At 34.5% G+C, this 25,221-nt stretch overlaps 1 protein-coding gene and 1 pseudogene across 1 annotated transcript; both read right to left on the bottom strand.

Annotated features, from left to right (window-relative positions):
- Positions 1-16,541: 16,541 nt before the first annotated feature.
- On the bottom strand, positions 16,542-20,189 carry LOC113766297 (annotated as a pseudogene).
- Positions 20,190-21,572: 1,383 nt separating this feature from the next.
- On the bottom strand, positions 21,573-24,309 carry LOC113765150 (red chlorophyll catabolite reductase, chloroplastic). The gene is made up of 2 exons (XM_027309230.1): positions 23,856-24,309; positions 21,573-22,386 (listed from the first exon to the last, which is right to left on the bottom strand). The coding sequence occupies exons 1-2, from the start codon at positions 24,210-24,212 to the stop codon at positions 21,775-21,777; spliced, it is 969 nt and encodes a 322-aa protein (XP_027165031.1). The 5' UTR covers positions 24,213-24,309; the 3' UTR covers positions 21,573-21,774.
- Positions 24,310-25,221: the final 912 nt, after the last annotated feature.

The raw sequence follows: 25,221 nt of genomic DNA, 5'->3' as shown, positions 1-25,221 counted from the left end.
TATGTTGCAAGGAGTAGCCGTTCAAGTATATCCAATCTATTATCCTTTGGAAATAAAAGAACATTTTCATATAATAAGTTTAAGGTAGGAGGTTTGGGGTTCAAATGAGTCGATCCATACATGTTTTCCTCCAAGAACGAGTCAGTAAAAAATTTATTTTTAAAAGAAAATGTCAAAAAAGCAATTTCAAAATTCTTCCATTTTAATGCTATACCATTTCATGAGCCTGATTGTGGTCCTTATAATCAATCAATGATTGATACAATTCTTTTGGACCCAAACCTCCTACAATTCCATGAAAAAAACTCTTTTATTTCCAAAAGATAATAGATTGGGTTATGAAATCGTATGGCATTAAAACAGAAGAATTTTAAAATTGCCTTACAACTTTTTTGACATTTTCTTTCAAAAATAATTTTTTTACTAACTTGTTTTTGGAGGGAAACATGAATGGATTGACTCCTTTGGACCCCAAACCTCCTACCTTAAACTTAAAATTCTATTAAAAAAAAAGCTCTTTCATTTTCAGAGGATAATAGATGGGGTATGTTTGAACTGCTACTCCTTGTAATATAGCACATAAAAACTAGTAATATTTTTTTTATTAAATAAGTCTTGTACTTTAAAAATGATATATTACTTCTTACATATTTCAATATATATAACAAGCATAAAATCCATCATTGGCTGACTTCCAAATATAGAATGCATATGCTCTATTCTATAAAAATCATGTATCTACTATCTCTCATAGCACGCTTGTATTGCTTTTTTTTTTTTTAAGCTTCCATTTCTTGTTCATCAATGTCGAAGACATCATCATCCTTATTTTCATCCAGGAAGTTTATGGATTGGAGCAATGCTTCTTTTTTGCTTTGTATTACAACACTTGTATTCTTACGTTGATTCAAGTGTTTTAAAAAAAAACTCTATTACTTGTTTTGGAACTTTTGGACATGCATCTACTTGTCTTGCTGCATGTCTAATATGTTGTTTCATTCATGTAACTCTTCCATGTAAAATTTTATCACAATAATTATACTCTCTTCGTCTCAGAAAGTATATTGCACTTCGGGACTTGCAATTATTATCAACAGTGCAAGACGTTTAAATGATTTGGGTTTACGTTCCGGTAATATCCCGCTTGACTTTCAAAGTATTCATATGTGGTTGAATGATAGAAAGGTCACAAAACGTGCCAAGATATATGAGACCCAAAAGAATGAAATGTCTCCAGACTGCCTTAAAGGAAAGTGTCATGCACGATTGTTATTTGCATTTCACGTGGGAGTCATACACTATTAAGTGCGGTGTTTGTACTTGGTAAGAGCATAATTGGGCCCACTAAAAAATAAAAAAAGACTGTCACATTGAAGGGTATGGAAAGGAAATGTGTGAAAGTTTTCATTGTCAATTTTGGTAAGTGACAATCAATTTAAGATAGATAAAAAGGAAAGTATGACACTTTCAATAGTACAAAGGGAGGATTTTGTAACCTTTTTACTATTGCCAATTGGAGTAGCATGATTCCAACCAATGTTTTTATTTGGAGCTATTTTAAAATATCCCTACAGTGTTAAAATAATTTTAGATGTAATATTCAATTTGCTAATAGGTATTATTAGATGCCAATAAAATTGTTTTTCACTATCTACACATGTTAATTTTTTTCCAATCATGTCTAATGATACAAGATAATTTACTCTTTTATAGTCTGACCACTTCAAATTTTTTAAAATTAAGTGAAACTTACAGTTAAATCATTTTACTTTCTATTTCTTGTTTGCTTTTTCTCAATTAATTTTGCATACAATTCATTTTAATTTTGCATACTAGAAATATATGAAATAAATGAATTGACATTTTTAGATCATTATAAGTTATCCAAATAGTGATAATATATTTTCTAAACAAAAATAAAAACTATTAACTATATATATATACATATATATATATATATATATATATATAGTTTCTAAAACCGGAAATAGTAACTAAAGCAGAGTACGGAAGTGGGACATAGAAAAATTGCCACTATGAATTCAGACGGTTGAACTGACCATTAATAGCAAGTATAATATCAAGAAAGTAAGGAAAGTAAATAATAAGAGTATCTAGGCGGCTTAGCCGACCATTGATAATATAATAATATAAGACAAATTTAAAAAGAAGTTGATTGAAGTTTGGAGTTTAGAAGCTTACAAGAATGAAGTTTGATCGGAACTTGATTGAAGTTTGACTCCAAGCTAAAGCCTAAACTAAATGTTTTCTAGGAAGAAGGATAAGAGAATTCTTCAACTTAGAGAGAAAAGTAAGCTGAAGAACTAGTGTGTTTGAAATGATGAGTTTGAGGGGTTTTATAGCAAAATTTTTGTTCTACAACGCATAGTATCGCTACAGTGTACAATGCAAATTTCTCCTGCCATGTTTGCAAATTAACTTGTTTGATTTTTATAGTGATTTTCAGTACTGCGGTGAATTCTAACTAAATTATTTCTGATTATTCTTGTCTTCAATTTTTTGTTCTAACTACTATCTTGATTTAGATATGAGTTTTTGGGACAGCATTAGCAAGTTCAGCCAACTTGATGCATTCCTTTGTTGATTTCTTCATTTTTACTTTAGTTTTTAGAGTTCTTTCAAGCATCTTTTAGAAGATGGTTGCAAATATTTCTTCTAATATTTCTCGAATCTAGTCATCATATTGTGATGCTTTAACTCCTCGTTTGTTGAGCCATTGTCTACCGAGAATCATCCTCTAGACCTTTCTCATCTTTATGAAGCATTGATTTTTAAGATTTGAATTGAGTTTGTAGGCCTTATACAAACATTGCCATGCTTGTGTTTGAGATAAACAGGGATCCATCATTGGTTTCACAATCATAGAATATAGTATCATAATTTCTAATTCTAGATTCTCCATATTTTTATTGATAGGAATAATGATCTGCCATGAGATTTGAGATAGCATCATCAGTAAGTTTTATAGAAAGATGTTCTTCAGTTTCTTCAAGAGTTTGGAGGGAGTTGGTCGTTGAGCTTCCTTCAATAGATATTTTCCTGCAAAAGAGATTAGAAAACAATTCTTTGGTTAGATTGAATGTTTTGCCTAGGGATCTAATTTTGTTTTAGTTTTTTTGAAAAAAGGAAGAAGGGCTTCTGAGCCATAATTTTGTGGCACGATTCCTTTATGAGTAACTAGGTAAGAAACAAGTGATAAAATGAAGAAAATTCCTAGCATTATATTGTCTGAAAGGTCATTGGCTAGAAGAAAGATTTCTTTGATCAAAACTGTCAAAAATTAGATTGTCACACTAGAGAGTTTAAAATGAATGTCTAATTTAGAGCAATTTGCTCCTCGGAGTCCTTCCTTAGTTGTTTCAAAGAATTTGGTGGGAACAAGTCCTTCTTGAATAAAACTAAGGTTAGTTCCTATATCAAAGAGGGTTTCTGTTTTAAGTATATAGTCATCCCAAATCACTAGCTTGATCTGAACCAACAATTTTGTGAGAAATTCTGGACGGTTTAGGAATTCTATATCATCTTGTGTGGTTGAGTTCTCTGGTAAGATTTGCAAGGATTTTGATTGTAAGGTAGCATGGTTTTGTAGGACAAGGCTATTAAGTTCTTGTTTTTCCTTGATTGCTCTAATTTCCTCTTTGAGAAGAGCAATTTCAAACTGGAGGTTTTGAATTGATATTGGTTTCACCAATTTAGATAAGATTCAATTAATAATATCTGTGAGATTGTAAGTATTGAGGAGTTTAAGATCTCTGGTTAATGGGTTTGAGGAAGTATTTAGTAGTTTGTTTAGGGATTCTTTGAATCTATTAAGATAAAATTGTTTCTTCTCAGGGTTAGGAATGGTTTCAATAACAACTAGAAGGAGATCCTGTTCTTTTGTCAAGACATTTACAGTTCCTTCTTTTCATCTTCGTCACTAATAGTAGTGAAAGAGATGAAATATCATCATCCTCTAGTTGGTTTGCATAAATTTCTTCTTCTCATTCTGAATCATCACTGCTGGCTTTTGCAAGGAGATTGGATAGTTGGTTTAGCACTTGCTCGTCTAGACCAAGCATGCTAATTCTTCTATTCATTTTGTAATATCTAACAATATATCCAGGTTGTTTGCATTTGTGGCAAATAGTAATTGGTAAGGCTGGTGGCAAATGTTGTATAGTAGTTGGATTCAGATTTGGAGAAGATATGTGTTTTCTAGGTTTATAAGGTAAGGTTTTTCTTTGCTTTTATTGAGCAGGTTTTGGTGAAAGCTTAGATTTCCTTTTAGCCTTTAAATGGCAACTAGATAAGCCAAATTGTTCATAGAAAGAACTAAGGTCTTTTATTCTTTGTGCTCGATCCTTTGCAAGTTGTCTAAGCATTTTGTCTTGCCTACAAATCGTCAGAGCGACTTGTTGAACTTGGCTTGTTAACTGTCCATAACTAATTGTTTCCCAAGGTACATACCATCATATTGAATCCGGATTTATTTGCAAACAAGATCTCTCAATGATTTGAGAAGACCGTCTCAGAACTTTTCTTTCCAATAAACTTGATTTTCATCTGTCTAAGCGTATATACAAGTCAGGAAAGTGTCTTTATACCATCAAAAATTTGAAAGATTCCCACATTTGAGGTTGTTTAGCAATTTTGAAGATTTGTCTTTGAATATTCTCGGATGATTAATAAATGTTTTTGCAATGGTAAAGATTAGGGTTGCAACTGTATCTGGAATAGTGTCACCATCCTGTAGAATTGGTTCTCTATCTGTATCAAGTTTGATTGCATTCAAGATTTTTTCTGTGTTATGAAGTGAGATGGTCATCCCACTATTCTTTGAGTTGTCCTAAGAATCTGATTATGAGGACATGAGCTTCAAGTTGATTAGTACATCCATGAGTTGTGCAGTACGCCAGAACTACCATTGTCATTTGTTGAAGAATAGTGATTATATTATATTCAGAAACTCTATCTATGCTCCATTCATAGATATTGTTTGCATTGTAAAGTTTTAAAGAATGTTTGGTCTTTCTTCTAGAAGAACATCACGATAAGTTGCCCTAGAATAATAGAATTTTTTGGGATTCTTCCAATTTGGAGTTGAGTTATGGGAAGGTTTGGTTAAGTTGAGTTTGGCTGCCCGGTTAGAAGAGGAAGTTAAGGGTTCTGAAGGTTCGTTTAGGACACATGCTGATTGTTTGGAATTGGGGGTTGATTAATTGATGTAGGGATTCTAGTAAGAGTTCTTCCAAAATACGGGATGGCTGTTTGACAAGATTAACTGATGTAGGGGACTCCAAGTTTTCCAAATATAGGTTGACTATTTGAAAGGTTTGATTAATGGAGGTTGAGACTTGTTCTGCTGACTTTTGTTTGTTTCTGGAAATGATAAAAGATTGTTCAATTTTGGCAATTCGTTTTTCAAGTTCATCCATAGGCTGGTTTTGAAAATTTTTTGAAATTTGCTTAGTATTTCATATGATCTGAAAAAGAGATTGGAGGAAAAAATAGTTATGGAAGAAGAAGCTTTTGGTCTAGTAAGGAGGTATTCTCTAAGGGTTTGAGATATTTATTGGTGTAATTGTTTTGCTCATGTATTACATTTAAGTCTTTGGCATTTATAGGGTCTTCTTCTTGGACATTTTTTATTTTGAATGGTTTGGCACTAATTTTCTGTGGAATTGTATGAAAATGTAATGGATTTTGATGGAGGAAATTCTGCGTGAATTTTTCCATCTGAAGTTTGCCATTTTCTTAAAATGCAAATGGATGATGAGAATGGATACTCTATCTCGTTCCTTAGGGCATAGACTTCAAACCAATTAAAGAACTGGATATGCTATTCTATTCTTCTTAGAAAACTGTAGAAGACTTCCCATATTACTTTTTTGGTTTCTTCTTCGCACGTGTCAAAGAACAATCGTCTCTTGAATTGACTATGTTTTGCATAAAATTCTTTTTTGAGGCTTTTTTTTTTTTGTCAATTTGGTACTCAGTAGTAAGAACTTTCAGCTCTGGCAATGGATTGTTTGTCATAGTGGAGTATGTAAGATATACCAGAGATCTCCATGGATCGTGTTTTCTTCAGAAGATTCTCCTTGATCTTTTGAAACTGTTTTTGTTTGGACTGTATATATTGCTTGAAGGATCCTTAAGGATAGATCTAAGTTATGAAGTCTAGTGGAGATGGAAGAGACTGAACGTCTTCCAGTGTCAAGAATGTCTATATTAGTACTAGTTGAGGAAGATGTCCTAAAACTTCTTGATCTATCAAACTTGATTTGGATGTTCTAGTAAGAAGTTGTTTGATACCTGAGACTATTGTGTTTTGAGCTGGGACATTGGGAAATATTTTTGGTAGCATCCAATCATCTAGGAGTGATACCTCATCCCATGTGTGATGATTTTAGGAATAGATATCCTAGAGTTAGCTAGATCTATTTAGAAAAGTATTGTTTCTTCTTTTTTAGTTGTCTTCAAGGCTCTAGTGCTAAATGCTAAACTCATCACCATGTATTGAATCTTGCAAATTATAGCTTTCAAAATGCTACTATCTTGAAGGGACACTGTAAAGTTTGAAGCAGTCAAAATAAACTAGTTCTCTGCATAGACCTGTTTCAGTCATTCCAAGCAATGAAAATTTAGGAATCTGCAATCTCGAAGAAAAAGGAGTAGAGATGTGTCCAGTCCTTCTCTTGTCAGGGGTTTAATTGCAATTTTTACAAGTTCAAAGTGGTTGTAGTTGTATTTTTGTTGATATCTCTCAACAGCTTTCTTTGTTAAGAGTTTAATTTCTTCACTATCAAAATTTAAAACTATAATTTGTTCAACTGTTGTAATTGTATAATCAATAGTGGTTCTCTATCATTTATTACTTTGATATATTTCAGTTTCTTGATACCTAGAAATTTTTCAATTGTCTATTTCTTGATTAATATCCTGCAAATTGATCTCTTCTTTAAATGAATGTTTTGAGAAGAGATGTTTGAAGAAATAGTGTTTTTAGAATTGGATCTAAAGAAAGAAGCCATCAAGAAGTAAACAAGTAAATAACAGGCAAAAGTTAATAAGGACAGACAAATAGATCGGAAAATAATCAACAAAAATTAACAAAACAAGATACTGATATGTAGGAGTACCCTTCCCCTTGGTACAGATCCTTCGGGATCCATGAAGGTAACTATACTCTTTAGACAAATTATAACAGAAATAATATGAATATAAAAGATTGGATCTGAATTTTAGAACAATTCACCATCACGGGTACTATCATTCTCCAAGGGTTTCAACATGCCTACAGGTCTTACGGCCAAATCTCACGGTCTTCATCAACAAGAATATCTAAGCTCGTAGGTACATACCAGAAATATCATAACAAGTCAAGAAACATACTTACCATTCCACTTCCCCATCTAGCTCTGATATCAAAGCAGGACTAGAAGGAGTCCCTATAAGCCCAAACAGAGCAACTAAAACAAAATAAGGAAGTGAATCACAAACGGACTAACATTATAAGTTCAAGCGATTGAACCGGCCATTAATAGCAAGTATAATATCAAGAAAATAAGAAAAATAAATAACAAGAGTATTTAGATGGCATAGCCAACCATTCACAGTATAATAATATAAGACAAACTTAAAAAAAAAATTATTGAACTTTGGTGTTTAGAGAGTTACAAGAATGAAGCTTAATCGAAACTTGATCGAAATTAGACTCCAAAATAAAGCCTAAATGTTTTCTTGTGAGAAGGAGGAGAGAATTCCTTAACTTAGACAGAGAAGTGAGCTGAAGAATTAGTGTGTTTGAAATGGTGAGTTCAAGGAATTTTTATAGCAAAATTTTCATTCAACTATAGTACCCACTACAATGTACAATATCACTATAGTGTGTGCTACAGTGTACAGTACAGTTTTCTCTTGCCATGTTTGCATAATAACTTGTTGGATAACTACAATAATTTTTGGTACTACAATGATGAATTTTATGAGATTTGTGAGAACAAATCTTCTTCGTTCAGTTATTCTTCACTTCCTTCCAATGCTAAGGTTGATTTTTGTTTGTAGAAGCTTGATGCTTTATCTTTGTTTTGAATGGTGATGGTTGAAGTTGAGCTAAGGTCCTCTTGAGCTACTCAATGTATTCTTTCTTATCTGTGATTGATGCAATTTTTGCGGCTGCCAAGGATTTTGTTGAAAAAATTGGCTAGTTTGTAGATCTCTAGGCTTGAGAGCTTTGGAATTTTTCTAGAACCATTCCTAAATATAATTTAATTGAATTGCTCCTTTGTAGGCTTGCCACCACTTAGTATGGACCTATCTGACTAGCGTAGGAGGAAGCCAAGTTTGCATGATAAATTTGAACTTCCATATGAACACCCAAACTACAAAGAAAATTGAGAAGCAATGTAAATTGATGGGGATGTAATTGTCAGGGAGCTCAAATCTATTTTCAAAAGGTTTGCATCTTGTGTGAACATCTATGGGAAGTACCTCTAGGTTAGGTCCATGTGAGTTCCACCAATTAACGAATCATACTAGAAAAATGGTATGTGTTTGTCTTTTTGAAATAGAATAAGAAAGAGTGTTTATTTATTTCATTTTGATAAGAGAAAATATGAAACCATGCGCCTTGTAATCCCAATAAATTTATCCTATTGGGTTGAACGATTTTGTAAAGGACCTCGGATGACCAAAGCTGGTTCCTTATTTTGAGGGCCTGATAACTTTAAGTGTGCACAAGAGTGAGTATCAATCATTCTTTTTTCTTTGATTTTATCCTTTATCTCTGCTGTATAGGGTTTAAAGGGAAACAAAATGAGAATCAGTTAATATTTTCTTATAGTATTAGAGGAATTTTGTCAAAATTTGAGGTATAGAGTTTTGGTTTGGAGGAAGGACAACTGTGGCAATAACTGTTGGATCATTTTGCCATGTATTCGATTCAATTTACATAAGGGTTATTGGGCCATTTATTTTGAAGTAATGACAAGATAAGGTGTTTGAAGAGGGCTTTCGTTGAACCCTTTATTTGTGTGGTGCTATTTGGGATTTAGACAAAAGGCTTGAGAGGCCCATTGTTTTGACCTATTTTCGAATGTTCATGGTTGGTAAGGTTGGATCATATCCTTCTTCAACAATATCAACCCATGTTTTTTGGGAAAGGGTTAGTAAGGATTTGGTTGATATAGGGTCAAAGGAGTTCCGATCAATTGTAATATGAGAGATTGTTTTTCAGCCTTTCTAGAGGTTTGTGAAGAGTTTAAAAATTCAGGTGAACTTGATGTTTTTGGTATAATTTATTGGATAGATGAGGTTGAGGCTTCCTGTGCCTCAAGGGCATCTTGCTGTTTCTTCTTCTTAGACATTATCTTTGTTACAAAAATTCACGGGTTAGATAATCAAGAAGAGAGTTAGAAGATCCTTTAATACACTTGATATCAAAACCAAATACTAACAAACTTGCTTACCATCTAGCATAAATTTGTTTTGAAGCAAGGTTTTCAACATCTTTTTCTAAAACATGTTTTACTAATTTACAGTCTATTCTTAACAAATACTTTTGATTTTAATAATTCTACTTGAAATTTTGAAATGCATTAGACAATAGCTAAAACTTCCCTTTTAATAGTGGAGTAGTTTTGTCAGAAATTATTCTAATGCCTAGAAGTGAAGGCATTAATATGTTCTTTGCCATTTTTGGACTTTTTCAGAATACTGCCATGGCCGATACCTAAGGCATTTGTTTCGACTATTTTTTGGGCCATAGGATGAGGAAAAGAAAGACAAGGAATGGATTTTATATGAGTTTTGATTTTGTAGATTATGTTAGTGTGTTTATCTCTTCACAAGTGTGGCGATTTACTAAGTCTATTATACAAAGATTTGGCTAGGTTACTAAGGTTTGGGATGAATTCTGCAACATAATTGAGGCATCCCAGAATCGTGAGCTGTCCTATGAACTCGATTATGAGAACATGAGTTGCAAGTTGATTGGTACATCCATGAGTTACGTGGTATGTCATAGCTACCATCATCATTTGTTGGAGGATAGTGATTATATTATATACAGAAATTCCATCTCTGCTTCATTTACAGATATTATTTACATTGTAGGAGTTTAGAAGAATGTTCGGTCTTTCTTCTAGAAGGACATCAGAATTAATTTCCCTAGAACAATAGAGTTTTTGGGGATTCTTCCAATTTGGAGTTAGGTTTATGAGAAGGTTTGATCAAATTGAGTTTGGCTGCCTAGTTTGAAGAGGAAGCTAAGGGTTCTAAAGTAGATTCATTTAGAACACAAGTTGATTGTTTTAGGGATTGATCAACTGATGCAAAAAATTCTGGTAAAGGTTCTTTCAAAATACAGGCTGGCTGTTTGACAGGATTAACTATAGGAAATGTTGTTTTTTTTTTTCAAAATGCAGGCCGATTGTTTGACAGATTTGTTAATAGAGGCTGAGACATGTTCTGCTAACTTTTGTTTGTTTATAAGAGTGATGAAAGATTGTTCAATATTGGCAATTCATCTTTCGAGTTCATCCATAGGCTTGTTTTCAAATTCCATTAGTGCTGTTTACAATTGTTCATTTTATAAAATTTGTGAGAAAATTTCATAACAGTCATCTTCATTTTATTATAATCCGTCAAAAACTTTCTTCTAAGTTTGAGGATTTTGGCTTTTGTTTAGGTATCAGTGATTTTCCTTCTAATTGTAGCTGAGAAAAGATTTATTGGAGCTATTAGACGTATTCTTATTTATTTGTGATTGAGGCTAGTTTGCTGCTGTTATGGGCTTCTGCCGCAAAAACTGGCTTCTCTGTGGGTCTCCTGGATAGATTGATTTTGAGTTCTTTTAAAACCATGCTTGAATGTTTACTGGCTGAATGAAATCTTTTATAAATGTTGGTCACCATTTTGTATACCCTTGCTGGACAAGAAGCGGAGGAAACTGGGTTTGTTTAAGAAATTCATGCTTCCATTGATATATCAATATTACTGAAAATATTTTAAAATAGTGTAGACTGATGAGAATATAACTGTTTGGTAGTTCAAACTTTAGTTCAAGTAGTTGGTATCCTTCCTTCACAACTGGTGGGAGGATCTGTAGTTTTGGTCCATGTACATTCCACCATGTTACAAATCAAGTAGAAAAATTATACTTGTTTGTCTTTGTAAAATAAAATAGGTATGAATGCTAGTTTAGTTTATTCTAGAATGAAAAGGCATGGACTTCTCAGGTTGATTGCCCATTCCTCAAACCCACTAACCAAAGACCATAGATTTCTTAGCACTTATAACCTTACTGACATCCTAAGTCGACACAGCAGGATTCCAGAATAAACTAAACTAGAATAAAAAGGATCTAAACCAATTCATTTTGGTCCATATGTATCTGTACCTATTTATTTTATAAAGATAAACAAGTATAATTTTACAGCTTAATTTGTAACCTAATGGAATGCACATTGACCAAACCTGTAAATCTTCCCACCAGATATGAGGGAAGGATACCAACTATTCGAACAAAGATTTGAACTACTAAACAGTTATATTCCCATCGGCCTACACTATTTTAAATTTTTTTCAATAGCATGGGTATATCAGTGGAAGTATGAATTCCTCAAACAAGCTCAATTTTCTCAGCTCCTTGTCCGGCAAGGATATACAAAATGGTGACCAGTATTTACTAAAGATTTCATTCAACTAACAAACATTAAAACATGGTTCCAAAAGAACCCAAAATCAATCAAATTAGGAGACCCACAGGCAAGCCAGTTTTTGCAGTAGAAGTCCTTAACAGCAGCAAGACTAACCTCAATCATAAATATATAAGAATATGTCCAATCAATCCAATAGATCTTTTCTCAACTACAATCAAAAGGAAAGTCACAAGTACCTAAACAAGACCCAAAGTCCTTAAATTCAGAAGAAAGTTTGATGGACTACAACAAAATGAAAATGATTGTTATGAAATTTTCTCATAAATTTTAAAAAATAAACAATTGTAAATAGTACTTTTGGAATTCGCTGTAGGATCGGATAACACTGTAGTAATCCGACAAGCTACTGTACAAACACGACAAGAAAATCAGCATTGTACACTGTAGCATGCATTATAACAGCAGTGTAATGGGTACCATAGCAAAACGAAAATTTTACTATAAATACCCCTCAAACTCACCATTCTACACACACCATTTCTTCAGCTCACTTCTATCTCTAAATTGAAGAAATCCTTCTTATTTCTAGAATATAAAGTAGTTTAGGTTGTAACTTGGGAGCAAAATTGGATCAAGTGACGATCAAGCTTTCCTCAATTTTTTAAGTTTCTAAACATCTTTAATAAACTTCATTTAAACAAATTGTTGTCTTGTGAATGGTCAGCTAAGCCGCCTATATAATCTTAGTTCTTTACTTTCTTTATTTTCTCGTTATATTATTGATCGATAGTTGGTTCAACCGCCTGAAGTTCATAGTAGCAGTTCGTCTAGGACCCATTTCTTTACTCTACTCTTAAATCCTTTTATGATTCTAAGAATGGCCCTTACCCTGTTCATGTAATGTGGCTTTTCTTCAAGACAAGTTACGATCTGAGCCGCTCATTGGACAAATATGTTTGGAACATTCTGAATCAGTGAAAAATTGACCCAATAAGATTCCAATGGTTTCGTGAATATTCAATTCAAATTGCTTAACATTTTGCGCAATGTATGATGAATGAGCGAGAATCGCCTGTCGTGATGATGTCAAATTTCATTGTCTTATCTTTTTTTAACAAGCGCAATGGTCTAAACTTTTCTTAATTTGTTGGAGCTCCGTCTGCTCAGATCACCTAGTCGAAAATTATCTCATTCAATGAAATCTCCATATTTGAAGTTATAATCCTAAACTGCGAATAAATTTCTAGTGCTCTGTACATTTAGATGGAAAATAAAATGAGTAGTTGACGATTGGAGGTCCGAAAGCCTAAGATATAAATAGGTCTATGTGACCACCACATAATTTCATCCATCCGACTGTCCATACTCCTCAATTGCAATATAGGTTTTATTTCATACTCCTTGTAGTAATCCTAACCGTTCGTCTGACACGTGTCCAACCAATCCATCATACGTGTCCGTACCGAATGGTTTCGTAATATTATAACCATTCGAAAAGACGAGAATATATAAGTCCACCAAAGATACCCATATATTGAAATAATTTCCATGAGTTGGGTAATGTTATCAAGCTGACATGACCATCGAAATGCCAAGAACACCTTCTTTCTTCCTCATCAACACCAAGAACATCTTCTTCACTTAAAATAGATGTATTCTTACCAAAAGTCAAATTCTAGATTCAATTAAGCGCATCCAATTCTTTATTTCACTTGTTTATATCCGAGTTGTTCAGGAAACCCACCAAAATGGTTTTGCTCATCTCCACTATCTATTCCAATTCGCAATTAAATGTCACACAAAGAATCCGAGATTTTTTTTACCTCTAATCGACATCTACACATTTCATCTTCCATCCAAACGTACAAGGCGCTAGAAATTTATTCATTGTTTGGAATTACATTTGCAAATACGAAAATTTCATTGAATGGCGTAATATTCAACCAAATAGTTGGAGCAAACGCAATTCCGACAAATTAGGAAAGTATATACGACTGCGCTTGCTAAGGAAGACAAGACAATGGCACTTGATATTATCAAGACAAGCAATCCTCGCTTGTTCATTATACAATACGACAAAATATCAAATAATTAAGATTGAACATTTGCGAAGCCACTGAAACCTTATCGGGCCAATTTTCCACTAGCCCAAAATGTTCGAGACATATTAGCTCAATAGACGGTCCAGAATGTAACTTGTCATAAAGGAAGGCACATAGGCCCATATCAATTATCATCAAAGGCCCAAGTTGAGCAGCAAAGACCTGTTGAACCAAGTCTAAAATCAGATACCCATAACTATTACACCGGTCATATTGACCTAATCCATCACTATGACAATGCCTAGTATAGTGTCACTGATAGCGTCAATCTTCAATTCCTGAAAGATTGGAAAAAATTTATCGAAACCCAACGAGATTAATCCTCTAATAAAAAATATGCAAAAGCCAAAAGGATAAAAGAGAAAATTTCAACAATCGTGTGCTCTGTAATTTTAGTCCCAACTCCTCTTATTGTGATTAATTAAACGCATCATATCGAAATGATCTCATCAATTGGACAAAATAGAATGCAATCTTGTACTTCCTCCAAACGCCATTATTCACCACCGAACATCAAAATCAAACACCAGCAGTACAAGAGACGCAAGCAGAAGAAGCGAATTAAGTTCAACTGTGGCTGTTACTTGCTATACCAAAATGGATGCCACGACAAGCACTAGGTTCTTAGCATTAATACTGCAATAAAGTTATTTACGAGAAGTCCAAAAAGATCCCCTCTATTTCAATATGTTTCAAACCACACCGGCCAATTGATCGATGTAATATGAGCAAATTATAACATCTGAAAAAAACTACATCTCAACATCACGAGGGCACAGTTTTGAATCCAAACTTCCTGAACATTGAAGGATGTGCATCCCAACAGGATCAACAGTAGAGTCCGGACACTTATTACGAAGCAAATCGATAATTATAACATTTTCAGTCCAATTACACTAAAATTAGTATATAATTCATTACCCAATCTATGGACTGATTGTAAAAATGCATTTTTTCAATTTGAATGCATTAGGTACAAAGATGACATGTGTTAATATTCAAATTTCAATTTTAAAATACACGTGGCATTATTACATCAAGTCCCTATATATCTATTAGTACATTACATTAATTTCATAAAATACGAGGCGATCGTATCTAATACTTGTGGAACCCACTTGTTCCACAACTATTATGTGTCAACAACAGACTCAATTGCTCTCCACTGAACTACATTTATCATCTTTCTCTTTGCCTTGATTCAGGGGCTCCTTCAACTCATCAACTGCTATGAACAAAACCATCGAATTCTGTAATGAACCTGCACGTGCCATTCTTCGGAACTACATACATCCTCATGAACTTTTTTTTCACGTGGCCAAAGGCTATGGGCGACTTTTTGTCATGTGAGACGCACATGTAAAAAAAAAATCAGGCACATAGTTGAAAAGGCATATAATTTTCTCTTGAAATTGAAATTTGACTTTCAATTATTTGGGGTGCATAATTCCTAAATTACTGCCGTGTACTGCTAGATTGCACTAAATTGTGCCACATGGATAACAATGAGCGGAAACTTAGAATTGAAGAATGAAACTAAATTGAAAGGACGCGAACACAGTCCTACGCGCGTCTTAGAAGCCTGAATGGTGATGGGTCCTATAACTGAGTGCATTGTAAGGAGTATAAGTGTGCATTGCGGAGTCAAATGTTGTATTAGAAAATATGGCAGATAAGAGAGATCTGAAAGAATGTTTTATGGTTGTGAAGAAGTGTCGCATGGAATAGGTCATGTTCATGGAATTGCGAAATAGGTCCACAGACGACTCGAGTATCAATATTAATATCGGCAAACCCTGTTTCGGTTATGAATTACCTAGAGGTGGCAATTTGTCCCAAGTCCCAATGGGTTACCCATGCCCATGGGATTTTGAACGAAATGGGTACTGAAATTTGATATTGGATTTAAAATGGGACAAATCCCAATTGTACCCATTAATTGATGGGAAATCTTGGAAAATACTTGGGTATCCATTGGGCTCAAATAGCAAGAGCTCCGTTTGGATTAGTCATTTTTGGAGGGTGTTTTTGAAATATTTTATTGTAGTAGTGTATATGAAAAATTTTTACTATAAAATTTTTTTTTGAAATATTTGATATACTAATATGGATGGGATATTTTTTGAATTATTGTATATTACTATAATATTGTATTTGAAAAACTTATTTTTTGAAAAAATAGCCAATCCAAACGGAGTCTTAGATTCAAAAATTATCTTTAATAATTTTTATAGTCATACCAATAAATATAATCTAGTAGTCTTCCTAGTCATTATCCACAAGAATTTCCAGCATTTCAGTCAATTTAGACCTGTCATCCTTGGACAATGATGAGGATAAATATTCAACACCCTAAGTACCTTGACCATCTTAATATATGTTGGAATATTGTTGTATATCTATTTTTTCCTTTATTTGTTAATCCAATTTTTGGTAGGAATCTTGAATATAAAGCACTTGCATGTTTATTTAATAAAACTAAAAGAAATTTAATAAATCAAAAATATTAAATTTATATAAAAAATAAAAAATAAATTAAAGAAAAAAAATATGTAGAAAATAGATTTGGGTATTGGGTGGGATCAATCTAAACCCATCCCAAAGTGATCCCGCCCAAGTTAGTCCCAAAACACATATGGGTAAGGTTAGACCCAAATTCATATGACTCGGTTCCATCTCAAACCCAATTAAATCCTGCCCATCCCGCCCATTTTGCCACCTCTAGAATTACCCTAGCCATCTCGGACTCAGGCAAAACGGTGAACGCTAGCTCCAACCAATCCATGCTGCTAAAGGGGTACAGCTAAGAAGGAAATTTTCTTTTCTCCAAGCTCTTTCAGCAATGGTGAAAATAGTGCCCAAGCAGCATCAAGCCCATAACTTCCAATAAAAGACCTTCTTTCCTCTTCTATTGCATCTATGAGTCTTTCATAGGCATGTAGTATTTTGCTTATATACCTTCAAACACAGATCAAAATGTGGAACTAAATTTCCTAAAGATTTGTTACCAACATGTCTATAATCCTTAGTTCTTGGGGAAAAGAGATATCTTCCCACTAAGCTCCTTTGGCTTTCTGTTTAAATTAGTGAACTCTGTACGAGAAAAAGCATTCCAAGTGAGATTAAGTACTTAAAAATTTCAAGTCTACTTGGATTTGGCTATTTTTATTTTTGGAGTCTACAATAACACACTCCAAAAACACCTAATCCATACAATCTCAACTACACCTAATAAAAAATTTTAAAAAAAAAAATTTCCTACCATCACCATCCACCACACAACACCATTCACCATCACCGCCAACCCCCGCCCCCCTCCCTCCTCTCTCTTCCCTCTCCTTCCTCCTCTCCCTTCCCCACACTCTCCTCCCCTCCTTCTCCCCACACAATCCGGTTGTAACATTCGCAGCCCACCCACAATCTAGTTGAGAAGCAACTAGATCTAATCACAACCTGCAATGAGATCGCAGGCCAAGACCAGTCATGGAGAGGGAGAGGGGGAAGGGAGGAGGAATTAAAAGGAGAGATGAGGAGGAGGGAGAGAAAAAGGGATTGTGGCGATGCGAGAGAGGGTGATGCAAATGGTGGGGAAGGACGAAAGGGGTGATGGGTGTTTGGGGTAGGATTTTTTTAAAGAAAAAAAATCCATTAAAATTTTAAATTTTAAAAACACCCCGAAATACATCTACAATGTCAATTTTTTTTTAATGTACAATGTTACAATGTAGTATTTGAAAACAAACGACCCCCCACCCCCCTCCCAAAAAAAAAAAGAATAACACATAATCCATAGGGAATCTCCAATTTAAGCAAGAGGTTTACTGATTGTCTGTGAGATGTAATATGAACATAATTTGTGAGCAAATAATTGGAGGAAAAGATATACTGCATCCAAAGTGATATTTGAAACAGCAGAAAACTTTTGAATTTAGACAATGATACAATAAAAGTATTCAACAGCGCACCATAGTATGAAGAAATTGACATGTAATAGCATCATCAACCTCTTACCTAAAGAAGATTAAGTCATCCCAATCCAGTCTCATGCCAAGACCTGGAACTTAGTTGTTGATCTTTAAATATACAGCGTCATGTGGTTGTGACCGAAGCACTAGCTCATTTATAGCCTTATCCAAGTCAGTTCAAAATTTTTTCATGTAAAAATTACTAGGACATGCATAAACTAGACTCCAATCTCAGCTCTAAGGTTTCAAAGGGACAATTGTCAGAACGCTTTGCGATACAGATCTCTATGTAGAATCCATTTGTTTAAGGACAAATATTTACTTACTTTTGCTATGGAGAGATTTGCCTGCCGTTAGCAGGAATGGAACTCTATCCAGCAAGCATTGTGAAAAAAAGTAGAGTAGCAGCAGCAGAAGTAGGAGTGTGTCCTCTGGCACAGTTTCATTGTCTGTATGTCCTGGATAGGATCTACTATCGTTGTTATTGCCCTTATACTGGCCAACAATCACATCTACCTGCAGTGTCCTCCATGATCTCAAAACCTTGAGCTGAACCTACAATGCTAATACTACTACACATTTATTTTGTTCCACAGGGGGTTTTCCCTATTTGCCCTTTTTGAAGATTTCAAAGGCTTTTGAGAGTTTTTCTTAACATGAAAGGGAAGGTGGAGTACTAAAATTTTGTTCTCATAAGCGAATTTGCAAAAAGAAAATGCAAAGTAACAGAATAGCAAATTCAATTGGGCAAGTGATCTTTCCAAGACAGACAAGCACAAAGTTGAATACCTTTTGATTTCTAAAGGCGGCATCCAAGCTTGCTAGTGTCTACATTGCAAACAAAGCTAATATTTGAAACAAATGATTTTGCATGATATCTTCTATAATCCCTTAGTTGTCAAAGTATCTAGAATCCAAGCATTAGCAATTTTGCTTTAATCCTTGGAAGGGTAATTTTATTTCACTTTGTTTAATCAGAAGGAAACATGAGAAACTCACCCTCCTCATCCATGGGTACTAGGGAAGATAAATTGCTCATTGCTTATGTAAATTCTAGACCAAAGAGGCTCCAAAACCAGATTTGAGAATTGAACCACTAGCAGATTCTCAGCAACTTCCTTTTCCAGCTAATGGTCAATTCTGAACAAAAGTCAACAAACTCGAATTAATCAGCCACTGTCAATGATTTAGGCTTATTACAAGATGGTGCTATTAAGCCTACCAAAATATTTGATCCTCAGATAGATACCGCATTAGACATATCATTAGTTCTCTACAGGACTCTGAATCACGACCAAAAGCCTTTTCCACAATGACCCTTGTCATCCACTTTTTGAAGAAGCTTTAATGCCAGCACATTTCACCACATCCACAAATATGTTTGGAGGTATTGATAAATAAAATAACTTATTTGACAGACCATCACCCTGAGTAGTAAGTATATGAATATACTATTGTCAACATTCCACGTCTAAGAACTGGTTTCCAACCTTTCCCAGATGCAAAAAAAAAAAATAGAGGAGATTCAAAGAGAACTGGCTACTGGAAAAGATCAAATAACAAAAAAACAAATATGCCTTGCCAATTTTGCCAAAAGTTCAGTGACAAGGATTTAACTTACGGAATTAGGTAATTGAACAACAGTAGATACACAAAAACTTCAAATATATCAAACTACCCACCCACATTTATGGAGGCAAACCAAAATACAAGGTTTTCAAACAAGAAAACAGCAAGCAGAAACATGAATGTGACGGTTATCTTTAGTTTTTCTGGGCAAGTCTATTGAACCTACAGAATCCTAAAAGAAGCATCATTGCATATCAACTCATCCTTCTGTACAACACATAGTTAAAGGTAACTACTTGTAGTAATAGCAAATGATCACATTTTAGCTCAGAATCTATCAAACAAGACATGCACAGAAATAGAAAATCAGAACGATGAAAACAATAAGCACACATGACAACAACAAAGCCAAAATTTGGTCTTCAAGACCATTCTATAATGTGAAACTGCAATGCATAATGTTGACTAAGCTAATGTCCAAGGATGCAACAACATTAGCAGTTTTTCCAGAAAATATTTCAAAAGACTGATAATTTACTATAACTTTGCACTTTTATGGAAATCTACTTTCTCAGATGCTCAATGTATGAATCTTTGATGGCACTAAAAGCATGTTTATGCCATTATACGCCATCAATAGACAAAATGATTAGCTCACATTTGTTCTATTATGCTTCATCAAACATTATTGCATATAAAGAATTTCACCCAAACTACATTTTTTTTATAACATAAACTATTAAAATTTTGTTGATAGATAAAAGCATGCAAATCAAATCAGGTCTTTAGCCAAGAACAGGCATCACCTCTTTCTCTTTGAGCTTGCATTCCCGTTCTGCAAAGTTGCCCTCCAAACTGTCATAGTAACATTTCATAAGAAGTTGTTCCATTTTGTCCTTGCAATTTTCTCTGGAAGTTTTTTAACCACAAGTTAATGGAAGTAAATTATCAGAATATATACTAAACTTTAGAATTCTTTCATCAAGTACACGCACCTTTTGTGCTAATTCTGCTTCTCAGCTCCTCATCAGTTATTTTGGTCCGAGCATAACCAAAGACAATGAAGTTTTGCACAATTATGGTTAGCAAACAACATTCGGGAACAGGTTTACCAGACCGTGTGACAATAATAATTACATTCTCTACTATCTAGGTCTTGAAAATCTTAGATGACCAAATAAACGAAAATCAATACAGAAATGGAAGCTCAGGTAGAAAATCTTCATAAAAAGGAGCACATACTGCAGAAAAAATCTTCTTCTTGGAAAGTGCCCCCTGAAGCACCAACAGTTATGCTGAGAGTGGTCTCTGCTTCTCAGGCTTTGGAAAAGGTAGTTTTTCTGCAAAGGGCTTTGACATTGAACTTTCTCAACAAATCCACGTGTCCATGTAGGAGAAACCAAATTGAAAAATTACAAAAGCAGGAAATTGTTAAGAACAATCCAGTAAATGGGGCTTTGAAGTTTAAATCATCGAGAAATCAATAAGACCATTTAAAAACACATCAATTTGGTGATATCAATAGTCAATGGAAGGGATTGGTAGAATATTAGACCAAATGACATAATTGTAGACTTCCCAACATTGTACAAATTCTTATCGATTTCCTCAATAAATACTAGTACATCTATTATAAAGTCCTTATCCACACTTATTTCTGCAATCAATTTTTTCTAGATCTTCCACTTTAGTGTTTCAGTTTCGAAATTGATCACAAAGTAAACTCCTTTTTCTAGTTTACTAGTACAATTCTTGTTTTTTTTCCTCTTCCCGGGAATCTGCTTTATAAGAAAAGAACTTCACTTGCTTAACTAGCACTAAAGTAAGCCAAAAATGACATAAAGACAATTAATATTCTAAATGATACAGATATTTTATCTTAGTTTTGGATAAAATATCGACTAAATGCTAACATGAACAACCAAGAAATGCAGCAATAGAGCTTAACCAATTAAAGATAAAGTTATACAGGTTTCTAGCATTAAAATAGTACCAAAAAGGTAAATATATATATATATATATACACACACACACTCACCATTTTGCAAAGAAACTGCATTTAGAGGGTAGCCATTGGAGGAATTGAGCTCAGAAAGCTTTCTTGGATGGATTCTCGAAAAAATTTTGGAGACCCAAGAAGAGGAGAGGGTTTGGTAAGATATAGTGTAGTGCTCTGATGTGAACAAGATTGTGGATCATGAAGAGGAGGAAAGATAGCAGAGCAGCCACATAGATTTCTGGAACAGTCCATTTTGCTACCAGACTCTTGGAGCTTCGAAACCCAGTAAATGTAGAGTAGTTCACACATATCAGATAAATAAATACATTGTGTATGTAATATCTTACTTCTGCACTTTTACATGCTACAATCCTAAATAATAATTACGGCAATCAAATTATCTACAACTTAATACAAACAGTACACGAGACAGTTAAAATCGTTATCCGGAACAAGGAGTCACAGGACTAGCAGGATCAAACATTGAAAACTCCCCTTAAAACTCCTAAAACTCGGTCTGCAATTTCCTGCCCAAACAATCTTGGAATGTTGGTGCCAAGATCAATCTCAATAGTCTTTGTCTTCGTAATTAGATCCCTTTTTTCCAAGTAAGCCATCTCAGCCTCTCCCACTTCTTTATCCACAGATGCACACAAACTTAACCATACCTCGATCATTTCATTAGCAATAGGACTCAAATTATCTCGAATTATCTCGTCTATTCTCGTTATTTCACCAGCTTCAGCTTCTATGCGAACAAGAATAGCTGTTGGAGAGATAAGAGCTCGGATATACAGAGAAGGGGAAGAGTAAGGCGTTACCTCAGGCAGCTTCTCAAGAAGTTGCCTGTGCCTGTCCAATTCAGTGTCCTCGTAAAATGTCTTGAGGTATTCAGGATATAGGACAAGATCTTTTCTTGGAGGCATATCAAGAATGAGAACCAGAGATGTTGGAGTACTCTGGATCACCTCAATTAAGAAATTTGGGGCATTAGTTGAGGGTTTCAAATAGGTTGAAAGGCTAGCTATGTTCAAGGCTCCTCCGGATGGCAGCTTGCAGTTAATCCAGCTTCCCAATATAAAATCAACCTAATTGATGCAGAATTTCTTAAAGAGTAATTAGTACGATAAAATCAATAAAAGAGAGTAATTTCTCAAGTCAAATTATAAGAGCTCGTTAAAGATATAATGGATAACAAGTACAGCGTGATACAAAGCAACACGCAAACTTTAATTCAATACCTCACCTGCAACTTTATGCTTTTTGTTTCAGTCATTTATCAGGAAGATATCCCAAACAGATGTTACTTATTTTGTAAACAAAACACATGCTTGGCAGAATTTCTTCTTTTTTTGAAAAAATGATCTGATAGAGTCCAGAATATGCAACAGAAAATGATTCATCATTTTTTGATAAATATTTGAAAACAGAAACAAACAAGGCCAATTTCCAAACAAGAGCCAGACCAACACAAGAAGGTAAGAAAAAGTCCATTGCCATATCGAACACCATGGATTGAAGCACATTTATTCACTCAGACTCTGAAAAACTGAGCGCTCAAGCCTCAAAGCTGTTACTTTTGGAGGAAATTCATCCAATTATACATGAATTGATCATGGAAAACCTAATAGAAGACATTCTTTAACAATACATGTTCAATCAAGGTGACCAAGAAATATTTGCTTTAACAGTCACAATTTATGCATTACTGAAAAATGCAGTTAAAAGCCTCTAAAAACCGATAACGTCAAATTTCTTGACAATGTCTTAGCTTATCTAAACAAGTACTGCTTTAGAATTTATCACTTTCTGTGTTAGCTATGGGACATTTTCTTCCTAACAACCTATAGAATTAATCTCTGAAACAATTTCAAGTCTGTACCGGATGAGATAACATTCAGCATGATGACCAAGAAAGCCTCAACTTATATAAGCACGAGAGAAGGAATCCATCATATTCTTCATCAATGTGAACCCAAAAATAATATATTGGGTACCAATGAGCAAGATGATTACAAACACGTGCTTATATAAGTACGAGCTTTCTTGACCATGATTTTGAATCTTAATTCATAACCAGCTCATAAATCTTGACAACATAAACTCTAAATCTTGATGCTTTCATAACCATTGTCTGTGACGACTCAAAATCAAACCCTCCACAAGATCCAGCAACTTAGTCTCCAACTCTATAGAAAATCATCGAATTCTTTAACAAAACCAAAACCAAGCATAAAGCCTAGGGAACTTGCTCTTGGCTTGCTTTATACTAGGTAGAGCAATTTTAAACAAATCACTTGTATGCGGTTCTCAAATAAGGCACCATTTCTCAACAAAATAAAAAACTACCACAGTCTAAATTGTCAGCTTCAAACAAATTTATCAGCTTAAAAATATATATTGAGCAATTAGAGACAAAGTTATCAAGACTTCACCAGCCCATCACTAATTCTAACCAGGAAAAGTTACAATAAAAAGAAAAGGCCAAGAAAAAAGGCATCTTGGGCGTTTTATAGAAGACTAGAAAGGGGAGGATAAATTTCAGAAAGTACAGTACAGGGGAAGAGGGAATGGCGGATCTGACAAAGACGGTGCCTTCAGCATTGCCATTGGGGTTCTGATAGTACTGCACATCAGGTGGAAGAGAACAAGGGAGAAGGGAAGAGCCCAGATGGGTTTCTACCGAAGATACAAGTCCCAGCATTAGGTCCCTGATTGGGGCGGATACATGTGGGAATTCCATGAATTTGGTCTGAGGATCCATTCTTGGTGATGATGAAGATGATGATAGGCAGGATATACGGGTTCTGACGACGGTTGTAGAAGATGGGTTTGCAGGATAAGGTCGAAGAGAAGATGGGACTGTGTGAGTTGAGTGTAGAAAGTTGGTACATATGTGAACAGCCATAGCCATAATTGGAGTTTTTCTCTGCTATTTGCGTTTTTATTCCATCAGTGTTGTAAACCAATAAATGGAATGGAATTGAAACTTTAGGCTATCAAACTCAAATTCAAATTTTTGGACTCAATCCGGTACGAGCATAAAAATTTAGGATGCGATAATTTTGGAAACCTCTCCAGCCTTTCTCATAAAATCACTCAAATCCCTTGAGGTTTTTAAAATTTTACTTACCCTCTCACAACTTGACAAGACCAAGGCCTTTTAGGCAAGTTTGTTTGCTACTGATTTTTTAACAATTTTTACTACAGGAATCCTAAAAATTTCAAACAAAACTTTCGTAGCCCCTTTCCGAAACTTTTAAGAAAACAACGTCGTTTTGGCATTTTTTTTCCCTTCGACTTCACAACAAAACAGAAGACTCTTCCTCTTGTTTTTCTTTCATTGCATAGAAGGCTAGGGCTCTTTCAGTAGTTCTCCCGAGTCAACCAAGCAATACCTCAAAGTGTACAGCTGATCGGAGCAAATAGAAGCGGTGGGATTATTTTTTTCTTGATGAAACCCATTCGGTGTACTTGATTGGTCCACCGAAGGTTCAGAAACTAGGCTCTTGCAATCCCATCCGGCACTCCGGCGGTGGCTGATTCATCCCCTCCACCACGCTCCGCCCTGCAAAAAATGGCTGTTGTTGTTGCCAAAGGAAGACTGCTGTGCTAATTTTAGGTGCATTCCCTTCTAACTCAACTATTGAATTGAGCTCAGCATTTTTTACTTCCCCAATATATTTTTTTTTACGCAGCGTGTAGTCAACAGTTCATGGCAATATTTGTTGATTACTCCCTCTATATTAGATACTAGTGAAGGATTATTGGCGATTTTGTTATTAAATATGCTAATTTTTTGGGTTTAGGCTGCTGAGTTAATTAATTAGAAGGCAATTTGATTAGAGTAGTATGCTGAGGATGTTTTCGAAACTGGAATCTTGTTATGGAATTTCTAGGTCTTGTATGGATGGGTTTACCTT

The sequence above is a fragment of the Coffea eugenioides genome, chromosome 3, assembly GCF_003713205.1.
Source record: "Coffea eugenioides isolate CCC68of chromosome 3, Ceug_1.0, whole genome shotgun sequence".
NCBI classification, from domain to species: domain Eukaryota; kingdom Viridiplantae; phylum Streptophyta; class Magnoliopsida; order Gentianales; family Rubiaceae; genus Coffea; species Coffea eugenioides.
The sequence above is the reverse complement of the archived record's forward strand: the minus strand, read 5'-3'. Positions and strand labels throughout refer to the sequence as shown.